The sequence below is a fragment of the Ammospiza caudacuta genome, chromosome 5, assembly GCF_027887145.1.
Source record: "Ammospiza caudacuta isolate bAmmCau1 chromosome 5, bAmmCau1.pri, whole genome shotgun sequence".
Classification (NCBI taxonomy): domain Eukaryota; kingdom Metazoa; phylum Chordata; class Aves; order Passeriformes; family Passerellidae; genus Ammospiza; species Ammospiza caudacuta.
Window position 1 is genome coordinate 68,143,253 of NC_080597.1, and position 20,418 is coordinate 68,163,670.

The 20,418-nt window shown below is 37.1% G+C and overlaps 1 protein-coding gene across 1 annotated transcript in view; it reads right to left on the reverse strand.

The window, feature by feature from the left end:
- CACNA2D1 (calcium voltage-gated channel auxiliary subunit alpha2delta 1) overlaps nt 1-20,418 on the reverse strand; it is a 360,302-nt gene that overhangs the window by 288,854 nt on the left and 51,030 nt on the right. The window contains exon 3 of the mRNA XM_058804461.1: nt 3,866-3,982. Within this exon, the coding sequence (XP_058660444.1) occupies nt 3,866-3,982 (117 nt within the window). The remainder of the gene's footprint in view (nt 1-3,865; nt 3,983-20,418) is intronic.

Consider the following 20,418-nt stretch of genomic DNA (forward strand, 5'->3'; position numbering starts at 1 on the left):
GGTACAAATTGCTCACTATCTTCAACTCAAACATCTGAGCAAAAAGGAGAAGTGGTAAAACTTCAGATTTGCCTACTGTAGAAAATTCAGGATGCTTCCTAAAACATACTGATCAATGGGCAGAGGAAGGCCAAGGGCTCCACAGCTACCAACTTCATACTGGACAGGAGTGAAGCTGATGTTTAAATTGGTCTGCAGCACTGAACCAAATATTACTATTTATACACTCAATACATTATATAAACAAAATTTGTTTATATAACATTGATTGTATTATATAAACAAAATTTTAAAATATACTTAATTCCTCTCATGATGCAATGCATAAACTGTAAACAAAGCCTCAGAAGTATTTAAAATATACCTTTCTAATTTTAAAGTATGACCAAAAAAATTAAGATCTTTGCAAATCTTAAGATTACTACAGTACTTTACAATAGTAATAAAAAAGTATTAGTAATCCATATTTTATATTAATAACTTTAAAAGGGTTTAATTTTGTATAGTCAATGAGGAAATATTTGTAACTCCTCAAATCATGTTTTATAAATATAGTCCAATGCCAGGAGCTGTACTTAGTATTTCTAATGATACTTATCAAATAAGTATTAGTATCTTCCAAATTTTCCATTGGAATTAAAAGACTCTGATCTATTAGCATGGTCTACATATATCCAGAAATCTAATGCACTCTTGAATGAGATAGGAATGCTAAAACTGAAGCCAAGTCCAGCAAAAACGAACATTTTGGGTGTCAGACAGCCCTGTGGGCTAGGCATACTATTTGTTGGTATCCCTGGAAAGGCTTTGTGAGTTTTGCCAATAGTTATTGCAGGGTACATTTTCAGTGAACCCTCCACCCAGTACACACCTGAGGCTGCAGGCTGCAATGCAGCACAGCTCATCTGTACCCACCATTTACCGAGGCACACAGAGACTTCTCCAGAGTATCATAAAATTGCAGAATTACAGAATATCTTGAGTTTGAAGGGACTCATAGGAATCATCAAGCCCAACTCCTTGTTCCTTGCAGGACTATTTGCATATGGGAATCCATTATATTTAAAAAGAGGTTGTTCAGTAGGGTTAGGCCAGACAAATACAAAATACTAAAGAGCAGAAAGCTAAAAAAGAAATGGTCACTATTTCAACAACAGGCTCCACTGTAAAACAGTCTTTGACATGCTTCACTAGGAGGCTGTCGCCTCTCCCTCCCTACTACTCATACTACTCTCTTTGTCCACTGCACTTTGCTAGAAAATATTCCATTTTCTTTTCATTCTAATTTTTTGTTCTATTCATTAAATTTCCTAGTAAGAGTAATCTAGGAAAGCCCTGTGAGTTCAGATCAGGGTTTCCCCCTTTCTCCTTCCTCAGCTAGGTACCTATTTCAACCACCAGTTTTAAGCTTCTGTCAAGCAGAAACTCGTACCCATTTACCTGGTAATTTTTTCTCTCATTGGTAGAGATTTTTTTAGCCCATAGTTACATGAAAACACAAATAAGTCAGAATTCAAGAGATATTTCTCATTTAAAGTTGATCTTATGGCTCAAGGGAAGGCAACTTATTATTAGAAAATTCATCACTGATATTTATTATAACCTTGCCCAAAGGTTGTTTGTGTCTCATGCTTAGAGGAAACCATGACATCCCTGAGGTATGATAGTCTCTGAACAATAACACTGTTGTTGTAATTCACTGGCACCTTCCTCATGGCATCACTGGAGGATGCCTGATGCCCTTGCATCACACTCTTTTCAGGATTCAGGTCTTAATTAACACTTTGACTCATATTAGCCCCAGTGGTAAAACCTCTGTGCAGTCATTCTAACAGTTGCATTCAACTCCACTCCTGATTTCAGAGAAAATGTGACCCTCAGACTTAAGAAGACTGAAACTTCAGGTAAATAATTCAGCCTCATTACATAAAGTTTATGAACTGACAGCATAAAGGTAGTCCTTGTAAAAAGCAGAAAGAGAAATATATAAGGAAGGTGAAGAAATCATCTTAGTAGAAATCAATAGCTCAGGTGTAGGAGATAATAAAATAATGTGTGTATAAAAATAAATCTGTGTATAAAAAAATGTACAAGAATGTTTAAAATCAGAAGTAATCAAAAGTTCTGGCATACATCTGGGATAATTGCAAGAAGAAAATTCAGTATAAATATCTGAGCTGTTAGAACCTTCTGGACCAAAGCATCATCCTTCTCCTAATTTAGTCTTCTTTTACCTCAGGAAACTGAATCATACTGCCCTTTTCAAAATGTGACCATGTGCTTGCCTAAAGTGAGGTAGCACCTTTCTTCCACATTCACAGAAAAACCTGTTCTGGAATATTTCTTTAAGTAAGCATGAGATAATGATTTAATTTTCTTAAAATTTTAAGATCAAACCACCACAAACCCATATAAAAACTCCTACATTAATCTTGTGTCTTGAGAAAATATAAACTTTTGCTGTGATAACTTAAAAACATGAAACTTATATGGGTTGAAGAGAAAATGGTGGGGAAAATTTTGTATTCACAAAGTCTGCAAATGACTTACAGTATTTTGTAACAGTAATTCAAAGTCCACAGAATGCCACACAAACACTGAGGAAAACAAGAAAAATATTGAACCTATTTTCAAGTAATTTGATGGAATTAGAGAAGCTTTGGCCCAGATAAACCTGATGCACATTGTGCATTAGGTAAACAGTGGGAACTGCAAGAATGAAATTCTGCTGAGAACCAAAGGCAGGACAACAGGTACCTCTTGTGGTACCTATGCACAGACAACAGACTGTGCAAAAAGAAGGAGAGTCCTCAGGGCAGCAGCAGCAGCTTCACTCACACTGATTCTTCAGCTGCATGAAACTGTACTGATAAAAGGACTCTTTGGGTGGGACTCATCTCCCCCAGCTTCACACACTCACAATATAGACATTTAGGTTTGAGGCTTCTCCAGCTGAGAGAGAGAGAAGTTCTTCTCAGCTACAGTTCACCCCATTTTAAAGTCTTGCTCAGAAAATGTCAGGTCAGTCCTGACTGAGGAGTGTCTGTTTTATTTCATCGAACAAAAACTGAGCTTAGGACAACCAGCAGAGTAGACATCTACAGTTAGGTGAATTAATCTCAATTTCTCCTCTCTTTCACTTTAAATGATACATTCAGATTCATCTGCAAGCCTATTTGAATATGTAATTGCCCAAGGAAATCCAGACTGCTTTTCCATCCTTTAAACCTATTTTTAATAGTTCTGCTCTGAATGAAGTATGTTTATTAATTTATCCAAATCCCTCCATGTGTTTGGCCAGTAGGAACCAAAGCAATTACCCGGGTCTGGTGTCTTAGAGAAGAGAAAAGAAAGGGACTGCTGGCAAAAGCACCTTAAAAAAACAGATATTTTTAATTTAAATCATAAAGAATTATGAGGTCACAATGAAGCGTGGCCTTCACATAAATTACAATTGAAATACAGGTTAAATTAGCAAATTAGGAAAAAAAAAGAGAAATAAAGCCCTGTTTCTTCTTTCCCCAAGCTCATTTCTGACTATAAAGTACAGTGATCCTCAAGCCATAAACATTCATGTGCGTCACCTAGAGGAATATTTTCCAATCTATTTATAACCTAATTTCTTACTTGGCCCTGGTTCCTATCTGTCGGTCAATATTATAAACATCTGCCCTATGCCAACAAACGAGTTCATTTTTACCATGAAGTCAGGAGCCATCTTTCTACGTGTCATGTCTTATTCACATCACACTGACACTGCCTCTAAGTGTATAGGCAGTAAAAATAACCATGAAAGCTTGTTTCAATAGTAAATAAAGATTTTTTTAAAAATACTAAATAGAAAACTTGAATCATTAGTACTCACCACCAAGGCTTTAGATCTGTTACTGAGAAGTTTTTCAATGTCTCTGGCTGCAATTTCCACTAGCTGACGAGGGTTGTTTGCTTCTACAGTATACATTGCTGCATTTTTCAAATAAATCTGAAAAAGAAAAAAAATGGAAATAAATCAAAATGACAGTGCACATTCAAAATAAACCAAATGACTTGACAGAAGAGGCATCAAGATGTCATCTGTTCTTACTGGAGCTTCATAATGACTACTGCTAGGAAAATCCAATTGGGCCCTGTGAAAGAAGTACTTCACCTTTTTGTCTGAGAGGTAGAGGCTGACACTAAAAATCATTTAATAAATCTTCAAAATTGACCAGTTTTAGTGACAAACTAACCAGCTGCAAAATGCTCAAGGAATCTGATTCCCATGGTGTGCTAAGAGAGCAGTAAAATGGTGATCCTTTAAAATGACTGAATTTCAAATGAAATAGTTTTTGCTGAATTGCATTCTTCCTTGAAAGATGAAATACAAACATGCCAACTGAATTATTTAATTTAAGTTATGCTTAATCAGTTTAGTCCCTTATCTATTTATTCATATGATAGCATTAGTATTCACAAGGAAAGAGAAGGAGGAACAAATAGGAGGAAAAGAGGGAAAAGCACAAATACATAAGGGGAAATGGGGAAAAAAGATGAGGGGAAGAGGGGAAATACAAATTGTGAATAAAGGTTATCTCTGAGGAGCCATTAACTGTTTCCAAAGCAGAACATGTATATGAAGAAGATAATTTTATTTGTTAATCAAAGTCATACAGTGAAAAGCATGTAACCATAAGAAGGAAGAGAGAAAAAAGATGCAAAAAGTGTAGTTGCATTTGTACTACTAGAACTCAGTAATGAAAAAATTACTATATTTGGAGTAGAAAATAAAGGAAAAAAAAAAAAAGTGGATACCTTATAGCTTGATGGGCAAACAGGGAAAACTAATTTATGCAGCCAACAGATGGCCCGAGTTTACCCAAGCACTTTGCCTGTGCAGCAGTGCCTGGTGGGGCTGTGCTGTCTCCTGGGGAGCCATTCCAGGCTCAGGCAGGAGCGGGTCCAGCACTGATGCTCTGGCTGCCATCCAGCACGAGAGAGAGCCAAAATCTGCTGAGCAGACTGAGCCTGCCAGCCCCGCCAGCTCTCGGGGGTCAAACCTTTGGGGACCTTAAAGAAACTCACCACGCTACACCTCTGGTGCTTGCAGCTGGTAAGCAACACAAAAACTTTCCTGGCAACTGCAGTTATAGATGCAAATTGTTATCAGGCAGGTCCCATAAGCTGCCACAGATTTCAGCACTTACGAATTTTACTAAATTTATGTTGGGTCTTGGTTTGTTTATTTTCCTTCAGCAGTCGTTCCTTTCCACCAGTAACAGAGCAATTGGAATAAGCTTTATTCCTCATATAGGAATGATTATTTAAAAAAAAAAATCATTGCACCATGAGCAGAAAATTACTACAACAGATGACAGATCCTAATCAACTCAGATTGTAGTCTGGATACTTTTGAGGTGCTCGATTTTCAAAACAGCCACAGAAAAAGTTTATCTCTAGATAAACCCAAAAATCTCTTTTTAAGGGGTTTCTGGGTAGTTTTATTTTTGGGCTTGTGTGGGGGGGTTGGTGGGGGGATTTTTAGGACATATCTTAACAGTAGGACTGGCCTATAAGCCAATTATTAATCAAACAAATTTGGAAATAAAACCATTTTATTCTACCATTTATCACTTCAGAATTTCATTCTTTTTTCTCTGAAACACATTAAATTTGTAGTCAGCAAACTATTTCGGAGGTAAATTGACTGTTGTGACCAGTCCTACAGACCAGAGTAAAAATCAGTTTTATATATGCAGATGGTTTGAACCAAGACTGGAAATTTCAGAGGAATATCTAAATTGAAATGGCCTTCAAGTCTTGTAAAACTTTCAGGTTTTCACATTGTCAACAAACATTCACCCTGATCACACAAAGAACAGACACTGCAATATACCAGGTGTTGATGTCTTGGTCTTTAAAGAGATATGTAATGGCAAATTCTTTAAACTTCACTTGTGACTGCATGTAGTACAGCTTAATCAAAAGTTACTAAATTTACAGAAAAATAGAAACAAGATTTTGTAAATGGTGCAAAAAATAGAAATAAGTTTCACAGAAGTTTTAAAATAATAATTTTAAAAATAATTGTAAAGGGTTCATATGCTTCATTTTTGAAAATGTTTGATTGTTTGATTTTCTTTGTTCAACTATTTCTGGTCTCTTTTTTTCCAGATTTTTTTTACACAATTGCTGTTTATTTCCTACTCAATGGTGAAAGCAATAAGAAAAATTTAGTATAAACCCTTTCTATTTGGGGTTTCAATTAAGCAAAAAACCTAAAATTTGGAGAAAGAATTGCAAAAATGCCATTTCATAGTAATTAATCTTTTCACTAAACATGACAAACACTAAGCAAGCCACAAGAAATCAAGTAGAGGGAGAGTGAAATATGTGTTCAGTTAATGCAGGTTTAAAGCAGATGGATGACAGGGATGACCTGGAGATTGCACTGACCAGATATACAACTGCAAGTGCTGTAGTGCTGATCTCTGATATTTTAAAGCCCTTAGTGAAATTTGGTTTCTAAGAGGCTGTGAGCGAACAGCCTCAGTAAAGTTAAGGGTGATGTCATTTTGCATTCACACAACCACCAAAAGGAAAGACAATCACTTATTTGACTTAATCACAGAATCACAGAATGACCTGAGTTGGAGGGGACCATAATGATCATCTGGTCCCAACCTCACAGCCATGGGCCGGGACTCCTTGCACTAGACCAGATTGCTCAGAGCCCATCCAAGCTTTTCTTGAACACTTCCAGGAATCCACAGTTTCCCTGAGCACCCTTTGCAAGTGTCTCACCACATTCACAGTAAAAAAATCATTCTTATCACCCCATCTAAACCTACTGATTTTCAGTTTAAAGCCATTCCCCCTCACTCTGTCAGTACATGCCCTTGTAAAAAGTCTCTTTCCAACTCTCTTGTAGCCATTTTTTGGTACTGGAAGCTCTCCTCAAAGTCCTCCATGATGAACAACCTTTACTGTCTCAGTCTTTGCTCATAGGAGAGATGTTCCATCTCTCTAATCATCTTTGTGTCCTGCTGGACTGGCTCCAGCAGGTCTGTGTCCTTCTTGAGTGCGCTCAATGCAGAGCAAAGTCACAGTGAGCCATACTGGTAATGCATTGAGAACCTGGATGGAAAATTTCTACTTTTGTCCCTGTGTCTAATTTGTTCTTCCAGAAAAGTTTGACCCTATAAACCCCAATTTGAAAGCACCCACATTTTGCACACACCCAATTCCTATAGGGAAGTTATTCCCATATTCCCAGTTTGAATGGTTTGAAAGCTGCAGACTATCACAGCATTGGACAGTGGGACATTTTCAGGAAAAAAATGAACATTTTCATCTTTCTTCTCCAGGACCAGCTGTCAGAGAAAATTCAAAAGTCTGAATCACATAGCAAGGAGATCATCACTACAAGAGATAGGAGCTTCATTAAAAACTTTAAAACAGGCATTGTGAGTCCTACCACCAAGCAAGCCTGACTGAGGCTTGACAAATACAACTTGTATTTGTCCATGATTTCAAGAAAATAAAATTCAGAACAACTTCCACCCAAGATAAAACCCTTTGAGATTTACACAAGATTCACATACAGACCTGAATCAGTGATTTTCGTTCTCCCCTTCTTTGTTTTACCCTATGGCAAGGCTGGGAGCACCAATCTACCCTGCATCTACTGCCAGTAAAAGATTTATCCTGCAAGCTCCTGAACAAACAGCATCAGAAATTACTTGGAACTTCACACACTTCTTTATTTTCCTGAAGTGTGAGACCTGTCTCAACTACCAAGGAACAGTCTAATATTCATTAATTATTTAGGAAGTGTGTACATAATTTATTTGTTGCCTACTACCCTTTTCTTTAATTCACTGTAGCACTGCAGCAGTTCAGCACAACTCTACACAGGGAAATACACACTTCAGGATATACACGTCAGGATTTGGCACCCTGGAACAAACTTTTCCTTTTCCAAGCTTCCCTCAAAATTAGCAGTCTAAGAAAATTAGCAAATGCTCATCTCAAATAGCCATAAAAGGTGTTATTGGCAAAGGTGTGCTCATTTGTCTTACAAAATACTATTTGGCAGGCTTCATAGCTTGTTAAAAGGAGCTAATTTGAATACAATTTATTAAATTACTTTAACTAAATGAGTGCAAGTTTCTATTGGTTTTTAAATCTAAATTATTTTTTAGTACTTTTATCACTAATATTTTGCTAAAAGATCTCCAAACTGCCAGTAAAACCCTGTGACTTCTCACAGAATAAAGCCTCATTGCATGACTAAGCAAAGCCTGTAACGTCACAGCACAAAAATGCTTTAATTCTTTTCTGAAGTCAATAGTCATGCACTTCTTTATTCAAGAAAGACTGCATTAAAATTGCACATAATGAACTGCAAGGTTTTAGGGGAGAGAACACGATGGAGAGAGTCACATTAAGGTGAAACAACACAACAATAGTTGAATGTGACAAAGATTAGAAAAACTGCCAGCTCCTCAGCAGAACGTGCCCCTCTCTGTTCAGCCTTCAAGGACATGTTTATAAATCTCTCACAAAGAGACATTCTCCTTGCTTCCCTCAAAGCTCGCCAGGGCAAGTCAAGCACTTCTGCATAAATTGAGAGAGAATGAAAGACGTTATTACACAGCTCTTGCTGTATTGTGGCAGGCATTTGGGCTGGCCCTAGCACTGAAAATTTATTTAAACAGCCCTCATGCTGTAGCACACTCAGAAAAAGAATTATTTTCAACTGCAGTAGAATTCCTTTACCTCTTTGTTTGTTTGTTTGCTCTGCACATGTGAGTCACACAGTTTAAAAACAACAGAGCCTCTCCTTCAGGCAGTGGTAACTTGGCTGAGGGCCCAAACATAGGACATGAACATGCCAATCTCATTTCCATCACTGAATGCTTCCATGGACACAGAAATCATATCAGCCAATGTCCCCATAAGTTCAAACCCAGTATTTCAAAAGTTAACCAAAATCACTGTAATTTTTCCAGCTTTGGAAAAGAGAAATGAAATAACTCAACAATTTCAGTTATCTTTACAAGGTAAATCTATGGATGCTTTTATGATTTCCATACTCCTTTCAAGACCATTTAGCTCAGCTGGGCTGAGACATCTCTGTCAACAGTCACTGCCTTATCACCAAATGTTTTTCTGTCAGTCTAGACCAGGTGGAGACTGCCATGATGGCAAAATTTACTGCTCAAAAATAGTGCTGACCTTGCAGTAAAATCAATCAAAACTTTGTGCTGGGTTTTCCCCCATCTCTTCTGCAATCAACCACACCAAACTACTAACAGTACTTGTGAAATCCTGACCTAGGTTTTACGAGTTTGTGCACTAAAGTAATTAACCTATTTAATTTTCTTTTAATCCTTCTGAACAGAGTGAAACTTAAATAATGGCTGACTAAAGTATTCTCTTTCTGCCCACTCCTCATTCCCCCTGGTCCTTCCAATCTCTTGTTTTTCCACCACTTTGTGGCACTACCAGGGCTGAGTGATCCAGACCTGTCTCACCAGGAACCTCTGCCTGTACCCTGGGCCATCAACTCCATTTCAGTCTAGTCCTCAGCTGAAAAAAAAAGTTCATTTCTTACCGAAATTTTGGGTAATGCTAAAATAAAAATAAATAAATAAATAAATAAATAAAGTTTTTTAAAATAATATCCAATGTTTTAAAGTTTAAAAGTTTCTGTTCAAATATTTTTTTAGCTAAAAAAATATCATCTAATTACACACATATATTTAGTAATTTAGTTGCTGTTTTTACCAATGCCATGAAGTTACATCATGATCTCATTTCTGAGAGAAAGGCAGAAAGAAGAGGTCATGTGACAGACATCCAAAAATATGGTGAGATCCTGGGAGCAGGAAAAGTCAGAAAAAATAAATAACCACATTCTAATTTTATATTAAATTACATTATATCATTATTATATTTTCATATATTATACTATACTATATTACATTATATCATTATTATATTATATTATATTATATTATATTATATTATATTATATTACATTATATTATATTGCATTATATTACATTATATTTTTTATTTTTGTATATATTCTCCTTCAACTGAAATATTAGTAGCCAAAACCAATATAATCTGCCCAGCATAAGAAAATTCTACCTTCTTACTAGTGTATCTCATTCCCAAAGTTATATTTATAGTTTCTATTTATATATACATGCCAGACTAGTTTTCTTTCTCACAAGACACTTCTTTTAATCAGAAGCAATTCATTGAGAAACTCATTGAAAAACGCTCATTTCTGAGAAGCATTCTGTGCGTTCAGTGGAATAAGTCTGAGTATTTTATAGGTCTCACTCTCTGCTCCATATAGTGTATAAATAAGATCACAGCTGCTCCCTAGCAACTCACAGATGCCTTCATTCCTGGGATTCACGGCAACAACACAAAGGAGGAAACCACCCCAGTGGTTCAGTGTAGCTGTTGCTTTTCGGTCACTTGCCTGATCGCTGAGTGCTCTGAGGGTCTGGGGTGACAGTGACAGGGCAGCTGCTGGGCTGGAAACCATGGCTTACCACAGCAGAGCGTGTTAGGGGGGAAAAAGCCATCAGAGCAAGTTCATGCTTAAGCAAAACACTCAGAGTGAATTCTGCAAGGTGCTGGGACCACTCGTGGCTCAGTGCACAGCAGAGAGAGGGTAAGCAGCGCCAGAGCCAGCGGGCTCGCTCAGGTGCCTGCTCAAAGGGAAGCACATAATCAGGCACACTCTGCAGGAGTCATCAGCCCCTTTGGACTGCTGATAATTAAGAGAGTAGTCCAGAGGACTTTCAAATTAAGAAGCAATTTTTGTAATTGCCACTTTGTATTTAAACCTTTATAAAAGAGGAGTTCAGCTTTGTACTTCTACTTTACTCAGGAAAAGCAGATTTTACATCCCTCCCCATTTTTTTTTTTAAGAAAAACCTTTTTGAAGGTATTCAATTTTGCTTCCTAGTGATAAAAATACAGTATTAAGTAACAAGATGACATCATTTATTGGTTTCATAGCAGTTTTAACTCAAGATTTTAGCTGAGACTGAGTAAGAAGTCAAAAATGCCAATTCATGAGGACAAGTAGATCATTCTTTTAACAGAAGAACAATAGGAAGAAAATGTTTCACATTTATCCAGCACTTCTGGTATATCTGGAGATGGGCACTTATGTAATTTCTAAAAACTCATTGTTCATAGGAAATTTTGGCCTGCCTTATCAATTCTTAATGCAATTTGTCATCTACTGACTCTCTCCCCAAAAGTAATTTTAAATCTCAGAATTTAACTTGAGCTTTTTTTTTTTTCTTTTTACTAACCACAGGACTTAGAAAATACTTGCTCTAATGTTTGGGGTTTTGTTTGGCTTAGTGTGTGTGTGGTTTTTTTTTTTTTTAATTTTTAATTTTATTCTTAGTTTCTACCAAAAAAATCTGAACATAAGTACCAATAGGACAGAATTTATTACTGTTGAAGCCAACAGAACATCATAAATTAATCAAGAACAGTGCTTTGATCAAAGATTACCCAGATCATCAAACAGTAATTAAAGCTAGGGTAATATTAGGCCATGTCTTCCCTTGAGCTTGAGCAAGCTTTGTTAATGCAGCCACCTATTCTTAGTGACTTACAGCTGCTTTTGTTTGCTGGGAGAAGGAAAGCTTCAAAATGTCAATTTATTGCTAAGGGAGTAGAGAGAGAGTGGCAACTGCAAATACCAAATGAGGCTCCCTGTGTTTTGATGACCTCTTAATTTCCATTTGGATTACAAAGAAAGCTTGCAGATATGTATTCAAATTTCCCAGCTTGCATTTTTAAAAGCGATTTCATTTTCCTGACATCTCATCACTGGTCAGCAATGTGTAAACTCCACAGAATTTAGCATATACAAATCAAATCCAACTTGATACATACTTAAAAATAAATAAATAAATAAATAAATAATAGAGCTGGTAAAAAATAAATAGAATTTTCACCTCCATGTATCTGTTTAATGTTTTCAAAATATAAATCCAAATTTTTAGAGAATTCTACTTTTAATGGCTGCAGCTTTGGTATTTGGTTGCACACAGAAACAGAACATAGCAGTGGCAGTGGTACCTCAAATGGGACATACATTGTTTAAAAAAACTGTGAATAACTTTGGGAGTCCCTAACCAGGCTAACCCATCTCATACATTATTATCATCCTGTTAAATGGACTCTGACTCCTCAATAAATATCTCAATTGACTGCTTTTCTCTGTAGCAAACCTGTCATAACTCTATTCTAAAAATAATCCTGAGCTCCCTTCCCTTCACCACACCCCTCTCAGGGACAGCAGTGGTGTCCTCGCCTTAGGAATGAGGGAGAAGACAAATGTGAATAGTGTGCAATAGCATATTTGTGCTTAGAAAGAATTAATGTGTTTCAGAGGTTGGCTTCATACACTCTCACTCAGCCAAACTTCCTGATATCTATTTTATTACACATTACTAAGTTAATTAAAAAAGTTAAATAGAGTTGCTCTCTTTTTATCAATTTTTTTTTCCTTAGAAAAACAGCAAAACTGCACCTTAGTGAAAAACTTCATTTGTAGACAACCAGAACCACCCATAAATATGGCCTGAACTCAAGGATCTTTCAGCAAATATAAAACTGGTGACCCAACGAAGATAAAAGTGCTTTGACAACTTCAAAACAGTTAACTTTGAATTTTCATTTCAAGATTATATAAAAATGTAGTTTTGCTTTATATGGGTAAAATTCTTCTCCATGTTTCAAAATAAGTTGCTTAGTATTTTGTTTCATTGAGGACAACAAAAGGAGACAGAAGGAGAAAAGTAGGAATATAACACATTTCTGAGTTTTGAGATCAGTCATTGTGAACCTCACTGAGTAGCACAATTTGAATGAATAGAAAACTTTATTTATTTCCCAAATTTAACTCATTTAAACATTTGCCTTCCTTTCTTAGTGCACTGGAGAGTACACCCAAGATATACAGGAAAGTATAGTTACACCAGTTGTGTCTCCAAGTGTTGTGGTATCAGTTACATTTTACATTTTCAGGGTTGAAGAAAGATGGACTGCACAATACATTATCAATTTATATGTCAGAAGTATCTTGAAATTCAGGGTCAAAATAGTGACAAACTCCTCAGAATCTATGGCATTCAGAACATTTCAATCAAAATTTTCATTTTCTAAGAAAATTCAATCTTACAAAGTCCACAGCCAGGACCTCCAGAGAAATGTTCACCAAGCATAACAATTTGGGTTGTTATTCTTAAAATCAACGATCTTTAAGAAAAAAATCCAGTTCTTGCATTTTTCCTTTTTACTTTTCCTAATAATAAAACTTCTTTTTACTTTTCTTAATCATAAAACTCTCCATTAGTTCAACCTTAACAAGGGTGAGTGTAGCATGTTTTGGAATGTGTCCATTTATCACCTAGGTCCATCTGCTAGCTCATCAGAGAATAGCATGAGCTAAGAAATTCTTTGCCTTTGGGTGAAGCATACACAAATCAAATCCAACTTGATACACACAGTAGTTAAAAAAAATAACTAACTAAATAAATAAATAATAGAGCTGATAAAAAATAAATAGAATTTTCACCTCCATGTACCTGTTTAATGTTTTCAAAATATAAATCCAAATTTTTATAAAGCTTTTGCTAATGGGTTCATCTTACTTTATAAATGTAAAGAAAGAACCACGTAAGTATGCCAATCCTAGAGAAAAATAGTAGTAATTAAATGGTTTACTGCTAAATTATCTGCCAAATCATCTTCTTAAGCAGGATTGCAGGCTCTTATGACAATAGGGAAGATCATCCAGATACAAGTGTTATATGAATTTTAAAGCTGTTAAAGCCTCCCTTGCACAGACCTCTACACAGATAATGAATGAACAAGACAAGCACTATATCACATCCTCTCTATTTCTAAAGTCAGTGGTGCGTCTGTAGGGTTTCTAGAACACAGCTTCTAAGACTAATTAAGTTAAAATCTGTAGAACCCAACAGAAAGTTACTCCAGGTTATAATTCCTTCTGGCAGAGGGAAGCTTTCCTGAACATCCCTGCTCCAGGGCAGCTCAAATCAGAGATCAGTCTCTCTTACAAGCCATTCATCTCAGCTAAACTCCAGAGGCTGATCCAAGACCTGGAAAGCTCAAAGTGTGGCCTGGGAAGCTGCTGCCAATGTGAGTGCCTGAGCAGACTCGCACCATCTGTGCATGAGGCACACAGAGCTCGGGCTGAGATGTGCTCCTGCAGGATCCCAGCTCACTACAGAACAGCTCATTATTATAAAACAGCATTCAAAAGACAAAATAAATAAAAAACTTCTAACAATTGCTGGTGGACTCATTTGGTGAATGAAACGCATCACCACATATCATACACCCACCCATACCTCTTTTTCTTCTGTAGGATGAAACAGTAGGAATTTTTATCTCAGTAGGAATATAATTTACAGGCCAAGTCAGCCTATATGGATTCACCCTACAGCTCCTGGAACTGTAATAGCAGCATGCCTTATGAACATCATGCATGGATTGTTTTTGCAGAGATGTATCAAAAAGGAGACAGATTCAGGGAGTGGAGTTCCTTGGAGCTGCCTCTCTATATGATGCTTCATTCATTTCTGCCATTGCCTGAAAAGGTTACTCTGCACAAGATGGCAATTTTCTGGTGTAACGGCCATAGAGAAGCTCCCGTGTTTTTGTCACATCAAAGCTCTTTACACAGACCCACATTTTTTAATTCAGCGTGTCTGTAAAAGAGGATTCTCTTCAATCTGTTTGGAGCAGACAAGCTCATGCACTGCTATGAGGCAGATTCTCTAATCCAAGCCTTCCTTTCTGGGTACTGCAGGGTTCCCCTCCTTCTCTCTCTCCTGTGCCTAGAGCTATTTTAGAGCTGGATTCCACAAGCATACTTGTAGTAGTTTATTAGATTAAATGAGCTGTCAATTAGCTTAGTCATGAGTCTTTGCTGTGAACATTCTATGTAAAAATGGAAGTTGTGCATACTTTCATGAAAATGGAACTATGTACTTAAATCTGTAGTTCAGTAGGTCCTTCACCTTTATTTTTTCCCTGCATACTGCTGAGGTATTTAGTTTTTAGACCAGAATGTGAATTTGAACTTTGTACATATTTTTGTCTTTTCAAATACCAAATACCTACTGAGAAACGCAGCTAGTGAGATCAATCTCAAAATTTATTTTGCTACACGGACTTTAAAATTCTATTAAGCTGCTGTCTCTTCCCTTTTTTTTTTATTTCTAACAGTCCATTTGCTCGGTAGAAACCACGTGTCCTTCACACCAGAGCAGCTTTGCAATGCCTGAATGCACAGAGAGTTCACGGGTAAGACAAAGTTACATGAACCTTCTTAAGCTGAAATGACAATTACATGACTATTTGTTGCTGTTGCTTTTGTTGTTTTGTCTTCTTTAAACATAATACTTATAAAACAAAAAAATATACTAAGTTGTGCTTTGTTGAGAGACAGTTAAAAAGAAGCACACAGGACAAGATTTTCCTTGTATTCCTGCTTCCAAGTCTCAAGCTGTACATACAACACTTCCTTATAAACATTCCCTTTGCTCTTATAGGGGAAAAAATCCTTAGGAAGGACTAAGGACAGTACCTTCTTCAGCTGGGCAACTACAGCAGCAACAGCCTGTGCTTTTTGTATAAAAATCTGTTGAGGTTTTTTTAAATACTTTTTACCTGCTTGGCTTGTAAATCAAATGTTGTTAGTCATGATTCTTAGCAAACGTAAATGAGTGTAATCCACTGCAGTCAGTGGAGCTCTGCCAGCTTTCAACCAGCTGAGTATTTTGGCATCTTGAATCCCGACTTCCTGCCTTGTTGAAGCAATAATTGCATTACTGTAATGGGGATATTACACTGGTATTACGTCCAACTTGGAGTTCTCCCAGATCTCACCTAAACTCATAGTAATGTCCAAAAAAGCAGGATTTAAATATGTGCTTTAAATCTATTTTTGGAAGACTAATTTGAGACCATTCCCAGAGAGCATCCCAGAACCAGAGAATGTGCTGACTTGGAAGAGGCCCACAGGGATCATGGAGTGCAACTCCTGGACCTGTGCAGGACACTCCAATGCCACTGAGCCTCCTTTGGGCATCACAATAAACAACTCTCACCTGCCTCTCCACATCCTAGTTGCTTTTACCCCAGTTATGCTACTTTGCCCGGTTCAGCCTATGGATAAGAGTAGCCCCAACATAAAACTCTTAATTTTAAGGGCATCCAAACTTTCTTTTGCAGTTTTTCTTATTTACAGGCATTATAGGGCTGTCATCATTGCTAACAAGAGAAAATGTGTATAAAATATGCATCAGCACAAACATATTCCTATTTTCAGAGGCAGAATAACTAATGAACTAATAAACTCCCTAATATTCTGGTTTTTTAAACACTATGTGGAATGTTCATTACAGGTATTTTCAAAAGTTGTGATCAGTGAGAGTTACAATGGCTACATTATATATGCAAGAGAAAGAGTGATTAGTCATTAGGATAAGATTGTGATTCCAAGTCACTGTAAGAAAATTGTCAATGAAGAAAGAAAAGGGAATCCTCTTCTGAAGAGATTCTCCTTAAATATAATTCCATGAAATTTAGTACATGTTGAATTCAAACACCTTAAATGCAAAAAATTACTTTCCCTGGTTATCTACATCCACACTGCAGAATAAATTAGACTCTTGCTAAAGTACTGAAAGTGGACAACTATCCACTTTCAACATACCTCACCTGACTTTAATAGTCATCTACATTTTTTTCATTCCTTTGTAAGTACATATTACACTCTGAGTTTTATATCCTTTCTGTTGCAGCATTTCACAGTTGAGATGGCCATGATACACAGAGGATCACCATCCAATTTCAGAAGGGTTCAAGCATCTGCCCATACAGAGTAACACCATATCACTTCAGAAGGCTGCAGGCATCTGCCCTTGTCCTTTAGCCCAACATTTATATCTCCCATGTTGATGCCCTGCCCCTGTGTCCCTCTGTTCCTTTGGTGTCGGTCAGTGCCCCTGGGCACTCCCTGGCTCATTGCTGTCAGTGCTGCTCACCTGCTGCTCACAGCTGTGCCCACTGGGGATGGGGCTCAGCCACAGCCCCAACCCAATCACCACCTACATCCTTCTGCTCAAAAGTTCTCCCAGTCTAAAATCAAAATAATTGAGAATTAAAGTAGTACTTTATCCCTCTCCCTCCTGGTCATGAAAAAAAATATTTTATAGTTCTGCAGAAGAGATCATTGTACAGTGTTTGCATTGTACATTTCCCTGCAGCACAAAGACCCCCAGACATCCAAGGCACATCCAAACACAAACAGCACTGATGAACCCCAAGATACTTTCAGCAAATTATGGGAGCACCATTAGCACTGCAGCTAATTGAAAAATTTATGGTTTATGTTAATTCACTCTAGATGAGAACATATTAATTGTGCTACTTTGAGAGCTGTTTAGGTCACTTTAGAGATCTTCATAGAAGACTTAATTGCACAAAGCAGACACAGATCCTGACTTCAGCTGAATCACTGGGAATTCTTCCCCTGAGTCCAGGGAAAGATTGACCAGGCTGTGAAATGGTTATAATCTGTTACATGTTCTTGCTAAGAGCTTTATCCTCACACTTGGCAAAATTAGATATTTCTCCTACCAATCTGATTATTACAACTTTTGACAGAAAGTCATGTTTACTATTTTAAAATAGGAGCAATCTGCTCCTTCTTTTTAAAATTTTTACTCTGCTTTTAGAGAAAAAAGAAGAAGAAAACCCAAACAAATTATTTCTTTTTTTCAAGTTTACATGAAGACTACAAGTTTGGTCCAAATAATTCTGGAGCTGGAAGAAGAAATAAATCAGAAAAAAAGCTGAAAATTCAGTCTGACTGTAAGCATTTTTAAAGCTTGAGCATCTGAAGGCAAATTTTGTGAATAAAAGTGACAAGCGTGCAGGCATGCTGTTTTTCATGTCTTGTAGTCTCCATTTTTCCAAGATTGTGGTTCATTTCAGAAAGATCTAACTAAATGTTAATAGGCAGTGAGCAAGAAAAAAAAAAAAAAGATGTCATTCAGAAATAGAAATGGGCAAGTGACAATAGCCTGTAAACAAGAAGAATGGGAGGGTGCATGGGTTACACCTTGCAGGGCTTTGTGTTTTCCCTTGCAGCCAGGAGAGCTAATTAAAACCTCCTGTCTAGAAAAAGACATCGTGCCACATAGGTCAAACACATGGCTTTGATACAGTGGGATATTTTACATGGAAACATCTCCCTTTCATGCTTTTAATCCTGGGATTACAAGCACATATCGACCATCTTGTGAACATCATCTGAGATAACACTATTTCCTTCAAGTCTATTGCAAATTCTGGCTTTTCAAAAGAAACTTACCTATAGTATTCACACACTCATGTTTTTGTTTTTATCCACATGAATGGCACTGTGGCAAAGCTGGTAGCACTACAGATTATTAGGCTTGCCCAGTAGTTTTCATCATAAGACTGTTTAGTAGCTTGTAAATTTGCCAAATATTAACAACATAAACTAACATTTTCCTCAGGGGAAAAAAAAGAATGAAACATCAGTCTCTTGGCTTTTGATTATCTATTTTACCATATGGTCCTTGCACAAGAAGGCATAGCAAAATGGTTGAGACATTTCCTCATTGTTTTGGTCCAGTTAGAAATCCTATGTAACTAATTTTCCTGTTACCTATTGATTGTAGATTAAAACCTCAATACTGTGTTTTTAAAGATATATTTTAGTCTTTAGTGTTAAAAAAAAATTAGCCTGAAAAGGACCTGAAGATCACTGCAGAGATTAATCAGCTAAATTGCTGAGAACACAGGTGTATTTTAACTCAGAAACATCACTCCTAGAGAATGTCCCACCTCCTCTGCAGCTCAAGATCAGACTTGGCTGTGGTCTCTCAGGTCTACACAGCGGGGCAAGGAGGAGAGGAAAACTGAATGAAGGACAAAGGGCAAGAGACTGGAGATAACAGACTGGAAAAGGGCAAAGAGTAAAGAGAGACTGGAAGAGAAGGTGAGATAGAAAAATGATACAGGAGAAAATTACAGGTCTGGGACTGAGAATTAGTAATGGAGAAAAATGTGAGAAAGGGGAAGAGAAATTCCTGTGGAAGCAAAGAGATGAGCATATTGGAACAGACTGGCCACACACACCTGTACAGAATGTTTTGGAAATGCTGAGAAAAATGAAGGAGTTAAGAGAGAGGTGCTGATCTGGAAAAAGCTGAGGAGAAAGATCCCAAAATAGAGACAAGAAAGTACTGTAAAATAGAAAGGCAGACTGGTGAAGCAGCAAAGGCAGGAGCTGAGACAGAAACATAGCATAGGTTGAGGAGAAATGAAAGACAGCCAAGCATCACAGCAGGAAAGGAATGGAAAGCTGAATGGTGAATCAGTAGCAAGATGCTGAATGGAAGGGAAAAAAGAGACTCAGCAAGTGCAGAACAGACCAGTTCACACCTAAATTAAACAAGCAAAAAGAGACTTGTAGCAGAAAGTCCCCACCAGAACCTGGAAACTGATGGTTTGTAATTCTTTTTGTTCTCTGTCAGCAGAAACATGTGAAATCCACCTGCAGAAACTCCGATGAGAGTTCCATGCTTCCAAACCTTGCATTTCCTCTGGACATTTCTGTGCTGGAAACCAATGCTTCTACAAATCTGATGATTTGTGTTAGGATTTCAAGATTTTGTTTTCAGTTTTTTTATGTTTTTTAAAGATTAATACATGCATGTAAAGCATCTGCCTTAAATTGTGTTGCAATATGATGCAGTCAGATATTAAGAAAGGCCAGAACTAAAATGAACTCTGCAATCTTCATTTATGTTCATTGTGCATGCAGTGACACAGCCCTTCCTTTTATAAGACAGTGGTGATCTCATCTGAGCTAATGGACATCTGAGCTAATCATCCAACCTCCTCTTATAGCCAGTAAAGACAAAATGTCCTTCTGGGACAGGATACAAACAAGACATGAAGGTCATTAAAGTCAAAGGAATACATTAATACACAATGGTAAATCTGACAACTTCGCACCTTATTTTTTCTCTGTGTTTCTTAACACTTCAAAAACCTTTTGAAGCAATCTGCTCAAACCTCTGCTATCCATTTCATGGATTATTTGGAATCATTTTCTGAAAACCAAATTTCAAGGCTTCGCATCCAGTTCCCCAGCACCAGGGGCTTTTGCTGACAAACAATAGTTCAGTTTCCTGATGCAGCAGCAAAATTCCCTTCACCTTAAATCAGACATCCATCAGTTCAAATAAAGAGCCATAGCTCTTGTGCAGGGATAGGGAGAGGTATGATCATATGGTTGTATACTGGATTGTGATG